This window comes from Pholcus phalangioides, unplaced genomic scaffold, assembly GCF_987345545.1.
Source record: "Pholcus phalangioides strain wild (caught in Gottingen) unplaced genomic scaffold, Ppha-v1.0 ptg000015l_1, whole genome shotgun sequence".
In the NCBI taxonomy this organism is placed as follows: Eukaryota; Metazoa; Arthropoda; class Arachnida; order Araneae; family Pholcidae; genus Pholcus; species Pholcus phalangioides.
In genome coordinates, this window is record NW_028301608.1 from 97846496 (window position 1) to 97861590 (window position 15095).

At 37.1% G+C, this 15095-nt stretch overlaps 1 protein-coding gene across 2 annotated transcripts in view; it reads right to left on the bottom strand.

Moving 5' to 3' along the window:
- Positions 1-1151: 1151 nt before the first annotated feature.
- Positions 1152-15095, bottom strand: part of LOC149077142 (voltage-dependent T-type calcium channel subunit alpha-1G-like) — a 95979-nt gene continuing 82035 nt past the window's right edge. For both annotated transcript variants that reach the window (XM_089244871.1, XM_089244870.1), the window contains 7 exons: positions 11940-12049; positions 11495-11625; positions 8167-8316; positions 7930-8051; positions 6629-6898; positions 4850-4973; positions 1152-3010 (listed from right to left, as the gene is read on the bottom strand). In XM_089244871.1, the coding sequence (XP_089100997.1) occupies positions 2163-3010; positions 4850-4973; positions 6629-6898; positions 7930-8051; positions 8167-8316; positions 11495-11625; positions 11940-12049 (1755 nt within the window). In that variant the 3' untranslated portion in view covers positions 1152-2162. The remainder of the gene's footprint in view (positions 3011-4849; positions 4974-6628; positions 6899-7929; positions 8052-8166; positions 8317-11494; positions 11626-11939; positions 12050-15095) is intronic.

Sequence of the window (15095 nt, forward strand, 5' to 3'; positions counted from 1 at the left end):
ACGTGATATTATTTAGATTGGTAATTATGTTAGGATCATTATTGATTCCTTCTCACCAAGTCACAGTCGGAGATGCAGGAGTGTTTTCCATCGATACGGGTGTTCCGACAGAGCAGCTCTATTCGAATTAATTAATGGAAAACTTCTTTTCTAAAGGGATCTGAGATGATAGCTCCTGATTCTTAACATTACATGAACCTGATACCAGCGGGGTGTTTTTTTTTCCATAATGGTAACACTGCTGCAGAAATATATGCTGGATATGGCTGGGCAATGAGAGACATACACCTACCCTTTCCTTCTTATTACAGGGCGAACTGCAAATAATCTGCCAAACGAAAATGGGTGATAGACAAGCCTAAGTGGAACATAAAATTCCGTAACAACCCTTTCCTATCTCTAAACCATTGTATATCAATAACGGCTTTCAAGTTATGGTGAAAAAAATACGCCAATTCTGAGAAATTACTGTATATTTTTCAGTCTTACTGCATAAATAAGAATTTATGCCATTTCTAAAAGATCTACACGCAAATTAAGCACATATTTGGATAGAACAGAAAAAAAAATCCTATATATAAGATGCCATAATTTTTATCGGAATATCTGGATTTAATGGCGAACTACAAGCGGGAAAAGCTCTTCAAAATCGAATTTTCACCAAACTTTTAATCGCTAATTTCGCAAAAACCCTTCTAACACATTTATTCTAATCGATCACCTTTACCAAAAACTTTCCCATTGCACAGGTCTTCGGAAGAGCCTAAAATAATAATATCGCTGATCTCGTTCAAGAGAAATTCAGCCCTTTGTTTGCAATACATCATTAAAAACAATGCTTGTTGAAGTTTACATTTTAGTAGATTTTGGCGACAATTCGAAATTACTTCGCGAGTTTTTTTCAGCTGAATTTAATGGCGATTCGGATGTTCTGATAGAGCTTTTGTCACTCTGCAGGAATTTTATCTGTTATTTTCAAATATGTGCTCAGTTTGCGAGTATGCCTTTCAAAAACTGCACAAATTCGTTTTTTTTTCCAGACTTGACGCTTTTTTCTTCCATAACCCATTTTCTACCATAGCATGAGACACTGGTTGGGGATAAGACAGGACTGCTTTGGTATTTTATGTAACATTTGGGTTCGTCTATCATCCATTTTCGTTAGGCAGCTTATTCGTAGTTCGCCCTGTATATGCGCGTGTGCAATGATCACATGAGCAGAGACTATTGTGAGCGAGCCATCTAATGCGAAAATCCTCGACTGAAGAAATGTGGTCTCTTGCGGCAGGTGGGAAAATCAAGAAAGAGGGGGAGCCGTTAAAGGTGATTGAGGGGTTCAGGGGCCCCAGAAACCTAGAAAAACAACGGACCAGAAGCATTCCAGTGAAATTATAGTGGGTAAAAGTGTAACTGCTTTTAGATTCTTGTATAATCTCAACCATAGAGAAGTTGATGGGTATCCAGCTTGGGCTTCGGTAATCCCCCCCCACTTTTTAAAAAGTATGTGCACTATAAATTTACTCAGAAATCAATTTGATAAGTAGACAGGTGCTCTTCCCTGACGTAGGAGCTTTGGTTAAGACACCGGGCAACAAGAAACATATATCGTCCCAAGACGAACGTTAAGAAACACCGGTCTCTAACGTTTTCAAAACAGTTGCACCAGGGCTGAGTAAAAATGGAATGTATGAAAGGCTGTAAAGCGGTACAGAGTCACCGAAGACTCCAAGAAACGTGCGGGGAGCAGCATCTGCATTATCTTACAAAGCAAATACAAGATGGGTAAAGGCTATGAACGAGACCACTTTCAAGGATATTCGAACTCATATAGATTGCTGTCCTTAGTGACGCTATAGTGCCGTAAAATACTCTCTCACATTGAATTTCCATCTGTTTATGTTTCGAAAACGCGTTGCCCACTTTACATTCGGCAGCTCGCTTACAATAGTGTTTGTTCTTGTCGTCATTGCGCATGTGCATGCAGAATGGAAAGTCAATTTTTCCGACGTAAGGGTAAGTATGTAACTAAGTTTGTGGTATAAACGACGTATTGGTTCCGGTGCATGGGATTTTTTTGCAGCAGTTTTGCCACTTTCAAAGAAACAACCTTCATGTATTTGTTTAAAATCAGCACCGTGTGTAGCACGAGGTTGTCACGCTAGTTAGCAATCCAGTGATGTAGAGTCAGTCGTGAATGATTTGTCTCTAGCACTTTCTGGAATGTCTGATTGAGAGCTCATAGAGGATTCGCCCTCGTTGGCAAGGAGCCTTTTCTTCAACCGTCTAACTATGAGTGGCACGTTATCACCGTCGTTTTCGCTGAACGTCATCGATGACGTGTACACTCTACCCGGGTGTAAGAGTTTCGCGCGATCGGATGATTGCTTCGATGCCTGCTGCTGCTGTCCGATATTTGTACAAGACGTTGCTGATTCGCCTTTGACGGTGTTTTCTTGGCACTGCTGATCGTTCGAGGGAATTTTCGACAACGAGCTCGAGTCTCTACGAGTCGAGTCGAACCGCGTTTCGGCTGATGGAGTCCTACTGAGTCTCCTGTTATCGGTACCCGAAAGTATCTGGAGTCTGTACGAGTCAATGTCTTTGAGTACCGTTGGCTTCGACGAAGAGTGAGGAGCATGCTCGGCGTCGACCGTTTCAAACGGAGGCCTGTCGGAGAGTCTCTCACTGCTGTGCAACAAGTACTTGCATTCGTTTTTGGAAGCGTTGGGGAAATCGAATGTAAGCTCGTTGACCGCCGGCGGTGCCGTACCGGCAAAGTTCTTCAACGACCCGTACACGTGTTTCTTCTTGTGTGCCGGGCTCAAATCTGTCACAGTCACTTTGTTCTGATGGTCGTCCGAGTCCACTAGGTTCACGTTTTGAGCGTTGTTCGGAGCCGTTTTGTCCGAAATGTAAGTGAACGAAGTTAACGCGGGATCCGCATGAGCCTGGAACAAACAGTCTGTCGTCCTTCGAGCGATATGTGAACTTAAGGAACTCAGATGAATACCTGAAATGAAATAAAATTCGACGCCCATTCAGTTCAATCCTATAAGATATGGAAATTGGAAAAATAACAACCGAGATTGGCTCATGAATAAGAATGTATAAGAAGTATATATGTAAGAATGTATAAAATAAGAAATAATATAAGCCACAGGAAAGATAAAATTCTTTGATGCACTTCCATGGCACATCAACTACAAAATGCATTAAAAATTACTTGAAAATATACACAGTCGAGTCACATCATCGTGACACCCATAGTCCTAAAATTATTGAAAATTTTAGGAGGGTTCAAAAATGTTGAGGGGTGGTGCTCGAGCTCAATGTGTTACATATGCCTAATAGGTACTATGGAGAATTGGGTAATATTTTTTGGGGTGGGGGGGGGGGCAGAGCCCATGCGCTCAATACGGGTACACGCTTATGGTGATACCTTCCATTTTTGATTTCATCAGATGGAAATGATGCTGAGGGTGAGAGATGAGAACATGATGTGAGATGTGATTATAGTTTTAAATGTGTATCAAACGTTATCGTCGCATGTTGAACGAATGATCAAATTTGATTAAGGACTTTAAAGGGCTAACGGAAGCAAGCGCTACACTCGTGCAATAAACTGTCCAATATGAATCAACATATAGGGAAAACTTCATGTTGTTTTTATGTTGTGATCCAGCAGAGGCCGCTGACACTTGGGCGCGGGGTTGATTGTGGCGGACGATTATGGATGCTCCACCTCCGGGGGGTTGGAAGGGGATTCTGAGGTTTGACCTAGGTGAGATTTTGCTCGGTCCGGATATAGCAGGCTTTTCCCTACATAATCCTGGCTGTAGGGAAAGCGTGCTCATATCTACATCGGAGTCATAACTCAGAGGGGTTCATATCTGATTTCGTACATCAATATGAACCAAGCATCTTCCAGACCATGTAAAATGAAAATGTTAGAACAGTGAACTCTGTTGTGCATAGGGTTCTAAAATTACAGATGGTCACTGCACTCACGGCAAAAAAAGTTTCAACGGTATAAATACCTTCGATTTGTTGGTTGGTAGCATCAAAACTTAACGGCTTTAGATTGGAGAGAAATTGACTTTTCCCAAGGGTCACATTTTGAAATGTGTAGGAAACATGGTTGCTATCGTATCCGTGACAAATCTCCGAGAATAAAACTTTTGCAACCATTGCTGAAAGAACTCAAAACTAATAAGGCGTTTTATATATACTTGTAATTTCAATTGCTCTTATAAAGAAGCCACTTTCAACTGTTATGATTATGGATTCATCCTGGCTAATCATGTACAACAATAAACTTTGTTATCATTTCTGGAAAGTATGGGGGTGGTTCCAGAACTTTAATATGGCTGATCACATAACCCTGAAATGTCTGAAATTTCGTGGAAACGCTTGTGAACTCTGAAATTCCTCAGTCCTATTGAGCATGTCCATGATAAACCTCAGTGATCAAAATCTATAGATCAGAGTGTTCTACACTTATATGTCTCATCACCCACTTCCCAGAAAAGAAATTTTCCCCATCAGCTCTTGCCAAGGTAATCTCCATAGCTCTCCTTGCTTTATCTGTAATTCCTACCACCTTCTGGTCCGTTCGTTCTTTCTCCCATTTTGGGAAACCCTTGCCGTAGATCTACTACCACGCATTTTCCAGGAACTATCAAAAGGAATGAAATCTGTTTGAACTGCAGTATCTTATTGTGCCAATTACTGACGATCTAGCTGCCGCTTGGACTAAGAAACCCATTATTCTCGATATTAGCTATCACATTAACGTGACTCGACTGTGTAAGTATAATTGATTATCTTTGGAATCTGATTTTTTTTTTACCACTGTCATCCTTGTTATCAAACGAAAATATGAAATTTGATGGCAAAGATGGCATCTTCACTAATGGCCGCGGTCGGACAGCTCTCGATTTTGGCTGTTTGTTCGCTTTCTGCTGGCAAACCTCCTAGAAGATTGGCACATAAGACATAATTCGAAAGGAAAAATAACATAATAATAATACATTCTGAACTTGAACACGATCTATATAATTTCGGGATTTAATCAAACTTAAAAAATGATAATTTATATGCATAAAGAATTATATCAGAATTGAAGTACACAATTGTATGATTTTTTTTTTTCAAATTAAGGAGGGGGAAATACATAGTCCATATGATCGATGTTGATTAATGAGAGAGACCTTTCTTCATTATACAATTCTGTTCCAAAAACTAAGAAGGGAGGAATGAGGAAAAAATCTGGAACATTCTATAGTTTGAAGAATATAATCCTCGAACAGAGTTGAAAAGCTGCCAAGGATTGAAGAACCTTGGGCTAAATTGTCTTTAACGAAGTAATCTATTTTAAGAAGAGACAGTAAAAAAAAAAATGTACGCTGTCATTAATCTTTCTTACATAAAATCACAAAGCACACGATTTTTTTCCTCCTGTTCGGCTGTGCTTTAATCCTATAGAATCCACCATTAAAACAAAAGCATCACAAACTTGTGTTGTAGGGGGGGTGTGTATCGTGTTTATGTGCATAAATTATAATTCCTTGAGATCATAAATTTTCACTTGCCAAGAAACATCTCTCAAATGATCTAAGAATGTAAAGCGGGAGATAATCCACTTGATGATACTGAGATAAATGAATACGCTTACGTAATGGAGTTTACAGATTCATTTATCAAATTATTTGTGAACATTATGTAAAATTAAGAGACATAATGGTGTATGAGCTTCGTAATTGTGTACATAAAAAATAAACTGTTTTTGTTTTCTGACACAGTTGCCTTTTATTTATGTATCTTTTTGATTGTTGTGAATAATTGTATTTCGCCCACACACAGGTCCATAAAGTAATGATAAGAGCCCGGATTACATGCAAATGCATGAGTGCATATGCATTTGCATAGTTTGCCTATTTGTAGCATCGATATTTATAATTGCATAAAATAGAAGAATTTTCAGATTAAAAGTGCATGCATTTGATTTATACGAAAGCTCAATCACATTTATATGCATAACTGGTGTCTGGTGTACACGTGTACGTCATTTCTCTTCAGAGCAAAATTCTTTTCCTATTGGCCGCTGCTAGTGAGTAAAAATTCCCGAATAAAAACATGTATAACTTATTTCACTGAGATTTTTTTTTTTGTAAATGAATATGCACTACTGTCGAATCCCGTTATAACGAACTTCAAGAGACCGGAGAAATCATTTCGTTACAACCAAATTTCGTCATAAAGGAATTCGAAGTCGTTTATGCATTGTTCCTAGGTAGAAAAGTGTTCTTTGAAACGCGAATTTCGCTATAACGGTATTCGTTAAATCGGGATTTGTCTGTATGCATAAAATAGAAAATATGCATTTTAAAAACGTGCTTTTTTGCGTGTGATTATTTGTTTTTTAAACTGACATTTTCTGTTTTAGGATATATTTTGGGATTTTTAACGACATTTTTGGGATTTTTTAGCGCATATTTTTGGTGCTATATTTTATTATATAGCATATTTTATTTAATGCTTTTACTGCATATTTGCATATTTTTGGAGCGTACTTCGTTGCTTTTTTTCAGTGCATATAATCCGGGCTCTAGTAATGAATGATACTTACGATTTGCTGTTTGACCTGATCGACCATCATTTGTTTTTCGAGAGCCTCTGCGGCCATTTCACGTTCGAGTTCGGCGTCCATCTCCATATCGTCGTCCATGTGCTTATGGCTCTCTTCCAGATGTTTCATGAGAACTGCTACCACGACGTTCACCAGGACGAACTGAGCCATCAACACAAAAATCACAAAGTAAAATGGGGCTATCACTGGAGATATGCAACAGTTCTTGATGCAGTCGCTAGAATTGTCGCAGTTGTCCCTCAGAGTATCCTGGAAAATACGCACAAGATGTAGTGAAATTAAAATTTATTCAATATAAAATATAGGAATCCACTAGAGATCAAGCTTTTGTAGTAGAATGGGTATCTTTTCGCAGAAGAGCGGTTATCCTCCAACATTGCTTGCAAGCCATACCACTGATCCATTATGTCCGATCCATCACTACAAATACTGTATGTTGTAGCTTGTTCAACGGTTCTACCGTTGTTAACGTTTTTTCCGACGAAATAATCGTTCAGACACAAGGTTCCAGTCAGGAGTGGATCTATGGGGGGAGGGGGGGGGGGAATTTTCCGAAGTTCTATATGGTGCTATTGCGTTCAATCAGTCAGTTGAAAATTGCCTGTATCAACGTTTGTGATTAAATAACAAATTCTGGAAAACTTCAACCAAAAAAAACGGGCGAAACCAGGACTTTTTTTCAAAAAAATCGAGACTGTCCCGGAAAATACGGAACGAACTGCGGGACGTATGGCCCCATAATTTGGCCCCAGTGACCAATTTTTTAAGCAATTTTTAAAATCATCCCTTCCAACAGTGAGCTCTATATCCGTCCATGGCTCCATTGCAAAAGTTATTTGTCTTGATGTGTACGATCACCCCTAGTGCTTGTCGGTGGAGTTTTGGACGACCCTGTATTTAATTGATCAACCTGAATTGATCATATACATGCATAATATAGGAAATTTTCTACTTCACTTCACTTCTGCGTAGATTTTGTTTGTTAACCTAACTTTTCAAATTATATATTTTTTTCAACTCTTACGAGAACTTCCATTACACGTGGCATACGCAGGAACGTTCCTATAACGCCATCTTCTGACAAAATATACGAATAGTTTTGAGATTAAATACTGTTCAAAATTTACTGTCAACGCAATGAAAATTCAGCAAACAATGTGTTTTTCTACTTGCTATTATCACCTTATCCACCTTCAAAATTGTTTTTATTCATTTTCCAGATACATCCTTCATATATATATATACCTATATTCATCAAGAAATGAATTTAATGTAAATACCTTCATTATACCATTCCAGTTATCTCCAGTAGCCACTCGGAATAGCGTCAGGAAAGCCATGCCAAAATCCTTAAAGTGGGCGTGTTCCCCGAGACCTTCACATGGCATGTCTTCATCGCAGTCTGAAAAGTATAAATGCATCTATTACTTAATATGTAATCGTGGCACTCTGATATGACCAAATGTCACTTGCCGATGAAAAACATGAGTCGTGTGGCAATGAATTCTGCAACTCACCGAGACGCCCGAATAGCTCAACGCCAAGGGCAGCGAATATGAAGAAGAGAAGAAAGAACAAGAGACCAAGGTTGCCAACTTGTGGAAGCGCTTGCATCACAGTATCCAGTAAAGCTCTAATACCTTTCGCCATTTTCAGAAGCTTGAGCACTGCAACGGTGATGAGACTAATTAAACAGTAAATATGTCAAGTCTGTTGTCAAGACCAACATGTCTTAACTTATTATAATTTGCGTTTCAGACCCGTACAGGTCGACTAGAAAAGCTTTGACAAATTTTAAAAATCAATATGAAATCAATCGATTGGCGAAGAAGAGTGCGTCACGTTCAAGCACATTTTATTTATTTGTTTTTTCGTTTTTGAATAGTATAAAATGTTTAAAACTTTCACGCTTTTAGAACATAGATTCACATTACCTCAAGGCGCAAATGACGAAGTGTCATCAATATTACCGCAATATGCTCATGTTTAAGTGTATTGCATTTATATCGAATATTTGCTGTTGTTGCTACATATTATGGCACAGTGACATTTATGTGCGTGATATTTTAAATTTAATCTATCCCCACATAACGAACAAAATCCGTTTCGGGCATCGTCCCAATGTCAAAGCGTTCATGAGTTGAAATTTTGCCAATTTTTCGAGATTCTATTGATTTTTCACCGATACCTTCAAATTCACTGTCCTCGGTAAAGCCTACAAAACCATTGGAATTTATGAGTAAATTTTCTTGCATATAATTTTCATTCGCTTCGGCTACCAAATATATCAGCCTCATTGTCATCCTAACATATGGGTCCACCCAAGCGTGACCCGGGGGCCTCAAGAATATGAGGTCTGATTAAAACGTTCAGCAATCTATCTACTTTATATATATAAAATTGATTTTCTGTTTGTGTGTGTATGTTCTCTATACAACGCTACAATTTTAGTTCGATCGTCGCTAAATTTTGCATATATATACCAAATGGGACCCGACTCAAACGATACGCTTCTTTAAATGTTCGTCAGAGCTGAGTATAGCCCGAAATGGGAAAAAACTGTCGGGCAACAGTGGTTTCTCTATGATAGTTGGTAAGCATATAGCTTAGTAGGCAAGCATTTTCAACCAGTTTAATGGTCCTCAGAAACATCACTTTGCCCTGGGACCCATTATACTCTTAAGACGGCCTAAGGTTAGTTATTTCTATCATTAGTTTAAAATTCTCATTGATTATAGAATTATTTATCTCACTTATTCTAGAAATAATTGTTTTTCAATGTCTTAAACCATTTTCTGAAAATGATGAACAAAATAATGTCACAATAGAAAGCTCCGATGGCCTGCGGGCCATGTGTTGAAGACCCTCGGTCAAAACCATTTTTACCATATTATCAGGAGATTTTTCTCTGGATTACAATACAGTTCTAAAATGATTTTGTATATATTCGGCCATATGATAATAGGATAAACTAAATTGAGTTAGCATTTGTTATATGAGTTTGTTAGCATTTCTCTATCCGTATAGTCATAAGAGTATAAATAATATTAACAAAACACAGTCGGCCCGGCTTAAACGGATATCAACATTACCAGCGCACAATATCCGATTATCCCATAATGCGGGGAACAATCAAATTACCGTTTCACATCGTTGTTAGTATAGTTTGCATATTGGCAACTAATACTAATGACAGATCAGCATTAATAAAGCCTCTGGAATAAATCAAGCATCAAATAAAATGAATTCTTTTTAATTTTATGAAACCAGGAGATTGTGCAATTTTTTTACTTCTATCGAAAAAATTAGCTCTCTCTATGGGCAAATCAAGAACGAATATAAAATACAGTAATCAAATGTGCTGAATCCAAATTGGACACAACGAAGCCTCAAATCGAAGTATTTTATGAATTTGAAATTAATTTTTTTTTGTTTTATCTAACAAAAATATTATGTTTATAGGGGTTAATATGTATTTACAGTTGCCGTGTGAAAGATCATATTCCATCAAGCCGTTAACCTGAAAGGAAAATTTTACATTAACCTTTAGTTGGCGTGGTGGGGTCATTTTGACCCACGCATTCTTCATCTTGCCAACCCCTGAGAAAGAAATGCATCTGGACCATCTAATTTTCAGTAACTTTCAAGCTAGTTGTTGCACGTGTTTGACAAACTTATGATGTCGTTCTACTTTTTCTTCCCTCTATATCATTGATCAAAGTTTCGGTGGGTTCAAAATGACCGCAGCACTTGTGCAACTCTTTTTTTTTTGTCTGACGCCAGGAGTCCATCAGACTCTGAATTGAAGACATTGAAATGGCGTATCCGAAGAGCGCCAGTTTTCACGATAACAGTTTAAAATTAGTCGTGAAACATCGGATATTCGAGGTGAGAATAATGATAGTGTTGTTAATAAATTGTACGCAAGGTCAGCATGTCATAGCGTTGTTAACAAGTACTGTGTTACCGACTTAGAACGAGATTAATTTTGGTGCTTGTGAAAATATAGTAAATATTATTTTAATCTGTAAACTTTAATTTCTGAGTATATTTCAATTATATCTGTTAATTTTTTAATCATGAAAAAGTTACGTTCAAAAATTTAATAAATCATTCAAATTTTTTTTTCAAAAGTCATGTATCCCTCCATCTTTTTCGAATGCGTGTCTTAATAAAAGGAAAATTTTGGGAAAATAATTAAAGAAATTTGAAAAATTATTTAGTAAATTAATTCACAGATGAATGAAGTCATAAAAAAACCAATTGCTTTTATGAAGACTCTTTTTATTGATTTTTAAAATGCATTAATACTTGCTGGGATCAAAATGACCCCAAGACGCCAACTAAGGGTTAAGGTGGGAACATTTTAACATGTCATTATGGGAGAAACTTTGGTTCCTGAGGTAATATCAGGAATATCACGATATCCAACCAGTTTATCTGTTAACCGATTGAGCGGGGTCGACTGTGATCAAGTTTTGTGTGACCAGCTTCTGCAATTAAAAAGCAAAAGGACCAAATAAAGAACAATTAAAACTATCCAATTTGTGAACCTCGTTTAAATCCAGATCAAAAGATTTCGCGATGAAAACAGCCCAAAATCATTAAGCAACGGTGATTTTATAGCTTTTTTCGACATTTTGGTTCTAAATTCGGTATCTATCCCCTTTTAAAGCTCGTGTCATTAACCTTAAAATTTAATTGAGCGAGAAACAAATTCGCCAAGTAAGTATGATAGTGACGTGAGAAGTTCGCACAAAGCCAATTCGACTTCTAATGTGCCATCAAGTCGCAGAAACGTTTGCTTGCAGAGACCATTTCGTAGAGGAGCTCGTTCTTACGTACCTCTTGCGATTCTCAATACCCTGAATACCCGGATAATGGTTGGATTAATTGGAATGAGATCTGATTCCATTTTCTCTAGAACTATACCAGCCACTGACAATCCGACGATCACGATATCCAACTGGTTCCACCTGTAAAATGAGGAGTAAAAAATTCTAATAAATAAGAAATAGATACAATTTTTGAAATTATGCAGCACATGCCTATTTCTAAATTTATTTATTTATTATTATTATTGGAGTCCTCTAATTTTCAAATACATAATTTAGCAGTTCTATGACGTCGGAATTGCATCCAAAAAGAGAGCCAAGGCCAAAAAAAACATTGGTCATGTCTTTAATTTTAGGAAATACTTTAAGACCTCTCTATTATAACGAATAGTTTGGTTTTTGTGTTTAGTTTGAAACATTAATACATTTAGTGTGAAGATAATTTCATAGCTTACTTGTTTTTCATGTATTTCATGACACCCAGAGCAAATATCTTCATGCAAGCCTCAAGTATGAACACCGCCGTGAAGAAGTAATTGAATACTTTCAGAGCATATTCCAGTTTCTGAAAAGTATTTAAAACCATCAGATATTCATATGTGGTCAGTAAAAGTTCGAACGAGTGTTAGATAACAGTGAATATAATATTTATCGCTATTTAATATTTTTATGATATGCCCATCATTTTTGCGTAATCCGGGATTCTTCTGCCATATGACATGAGAGTCTTTGGGACCGTTCAAGTATTACGTCGGCAGATTTTTAGCCATTTCGGATCCCTCTTGCCCGTCTGCAAAAGTCAACAAAACTCTGAACACTTCTCCACCACGTCAGCAAAATTTCGTCGGCTCTGTCGCCTACCTTCTAACGTATATTGGGATCGGGCACGTAAGCGGGAGGGGGGCAAACGATCAAAAAATTATTTTTTTTATGAAAACATTATTTTAAAAAAATAACATTTCGAAAGCAAATATCATTATCGGTTATTATGAAAAAAAAATGTGTTAATTTCAATGTTATTTGAAGTCTAAGAACTCAAAATTTCTCTCCAAAAAAATTCATTGTGACCCAACCTCTAAGTCATATATATGATGAATTTATGGCCCATTTATGCACATTACGAACCTAATAATCATGTTTACAGCAAAACAACAGAAAAAAAATAAGTGAGATTTTACAGTTACAGAATATTTTGAAGTTAAATACAGTATACTTAAAAAGTTTCAGTCCTGTGATGATTTAAAAAAAAATTGATCGTAGTCTGCTTCCCTGACGAGTGCCGTTTCTTCGCTGCCAAATCTCGCCATCTTTGCAGCATTATTATGTCAATTCCTGTAGCTTCTTCTTGTTGCTCAATGTATATAATTGCAGTTTCTAGAGCCTTAACTCCGTCGTTATGTGAAATTCTGAAAGCTCAACTGTTGGGGATTGATCTTTTTTTTTTCGTGTTGGGACGTCGGATAATTCGGAAGGTCTGATAAACGAGACTCTACTGTATGTTGGAATTGATGAATGACATGGTATTCTGTTGAAGACACAGCAGCAGAAAAGAGTTAAAATTAATTTACTTTACACATGGCATCCAACCAGTGTCGTCTTAATGCCACGGTCCAACCGAGCACGGCCCAGAAATCTCAGGGGCAGACCGGGCCTCATGAAAATAAGATCTGCTTCAAAATATCGAGAGTAAACATTTTTAGCAAGGTAGGGGAAGGGAGCCTCAGAAAAATTTTAGGCGAGGCCCTATGATATGAAATTTTTTTTTAAATATGTTTTATTTATTTTTTGTGAAAAAATGAATTTTTTTTGTGAACAAATACGAAATTTTTGACTTGAAGTTGGTTTTTTTTTTGTGAATAAATGCGAAATTTATAATTATTAGATTTTTTTTGCGAAATTGACGTATCCCACCCGCGACTTATTCCCAGATTACTTAGGTGTTCCGTGGCATAATTACGAATCCGTTGAGTGAGGCAAGACACAGATCCAGAGCATTTAAGCGGCCCTCGACACCTTTCTAGGGCACTTGAGTGGCTTGGACACATTGCCAAATCACTTGAAGAATTCGCAGAACATTTAGAGATCACTAAAGCAGTTCTGTGTAGAGAACTTATCAATAAGCAAAATGTTAGTTCAGGTGCCAACGAACTTGTGGAAGGTTTTTTCTTGTCATTTCTGGCACACCGAGTAAGATGTCATTAATAATAATTGATGTTTTTACAAACGGTGGTTAATAATGACGTAAGCATCATTCAACCCCCCCCCCCAGTCATCAAAATTCAAAAAATCCGAAACACCCTCCCCATCGATGCTGACGTAATACTTGAATGGCCCCTTTAGTCTAATAGTTTGAAAATGGCTTTTGATTTTAGTTCTAATATATAATTGGCCCTGGAACTGTTCAGTCACGATTGCTTGGCTGAAGGCATGCAAGTTATCAGCAGTTTAGCTATCCAATATTTTAGAATTACAAATTTAAAACCTATAAGTGCCGAGTATGTATTTATATGTCCACTGTCATATCATATCCACAGTGTTACATTGGTATTATATTTATAAGTTTTTAGCATAAATGAGGTTATGATGAAATTCATAAGTCGAAATGCTGTGTCCACCCTCCCGCCCCCCCCCCAACCCCATTATCCGGGAAACGTCGAGGAATGTCGTCATCACATTACTTTCCGGCATGCCGGGAAATTCGAATCATGGATTGTGGAAAAAGTTCTTGAATATCTGAGACTCAAAGATTCAATTGAATTGGTTGATTCGAACGATTTCTTTTCTCTGCATTTTAGGATACTTTGTGCTTTTTTTTTACGGACTACGTTAGGGCTAATTCCAGTTTTACGTTTGCTTATGATACTATAAGTCTCGGTTTATTGCAAATGTCGGATACTGAGCATCTTCATTCCCGCAGGTTAGATGAGCTGAAAAATTAGTGGGCTATGTATTTTTGTATTCTTTGATCATATGTATTTCAGATTTGAATAAGCAGAGCAAAAAATTAAAAAATTACACTGTATTAACATGATATTTTAATATAATTGCGATAGCATATTTCTTCAGTAGTACTGAAATGTAAGTTTCTGGACCGTAGAAGAGTCTATGGGAGACTATTTTACGTATTTTTAAGAGTCTATGGGAGACTTTTATACTATCCATATCACTGTATATATCATCAATTTTTGAACATAAAAAATAACAGTACAAAACACAGGATTCGTGTTTCGTATTAGGCTTCCAAAAATTACGTTAGAGCGATAAGTAAATGTTCATTTTCGTTATCGTCATCACATTACTTTGCAAAACATGGTTTGCTAGAGTGATAGCCATAATTTTATTCCGATTCGCAAATTAATCCGATTCAGTATCTAATATACATTGATATCTGTCTTCTCAATTTATCCTGTGCCCCTTATTGAACCTCGATTTTCCCGACATGCCAGGACCATAAACAAAACTCAAACTTTCAAACCCGCTATTGGGGGGATTTCGGTAATCCTTTTCTTCGCCTCCTCACCTCAAGCATAAAGACCTAATATGCATGTATTGATTTCAGTATTTCTCAATTTTAATGGTGAAAATATTCTTGGAATACGTATCTTGTTACA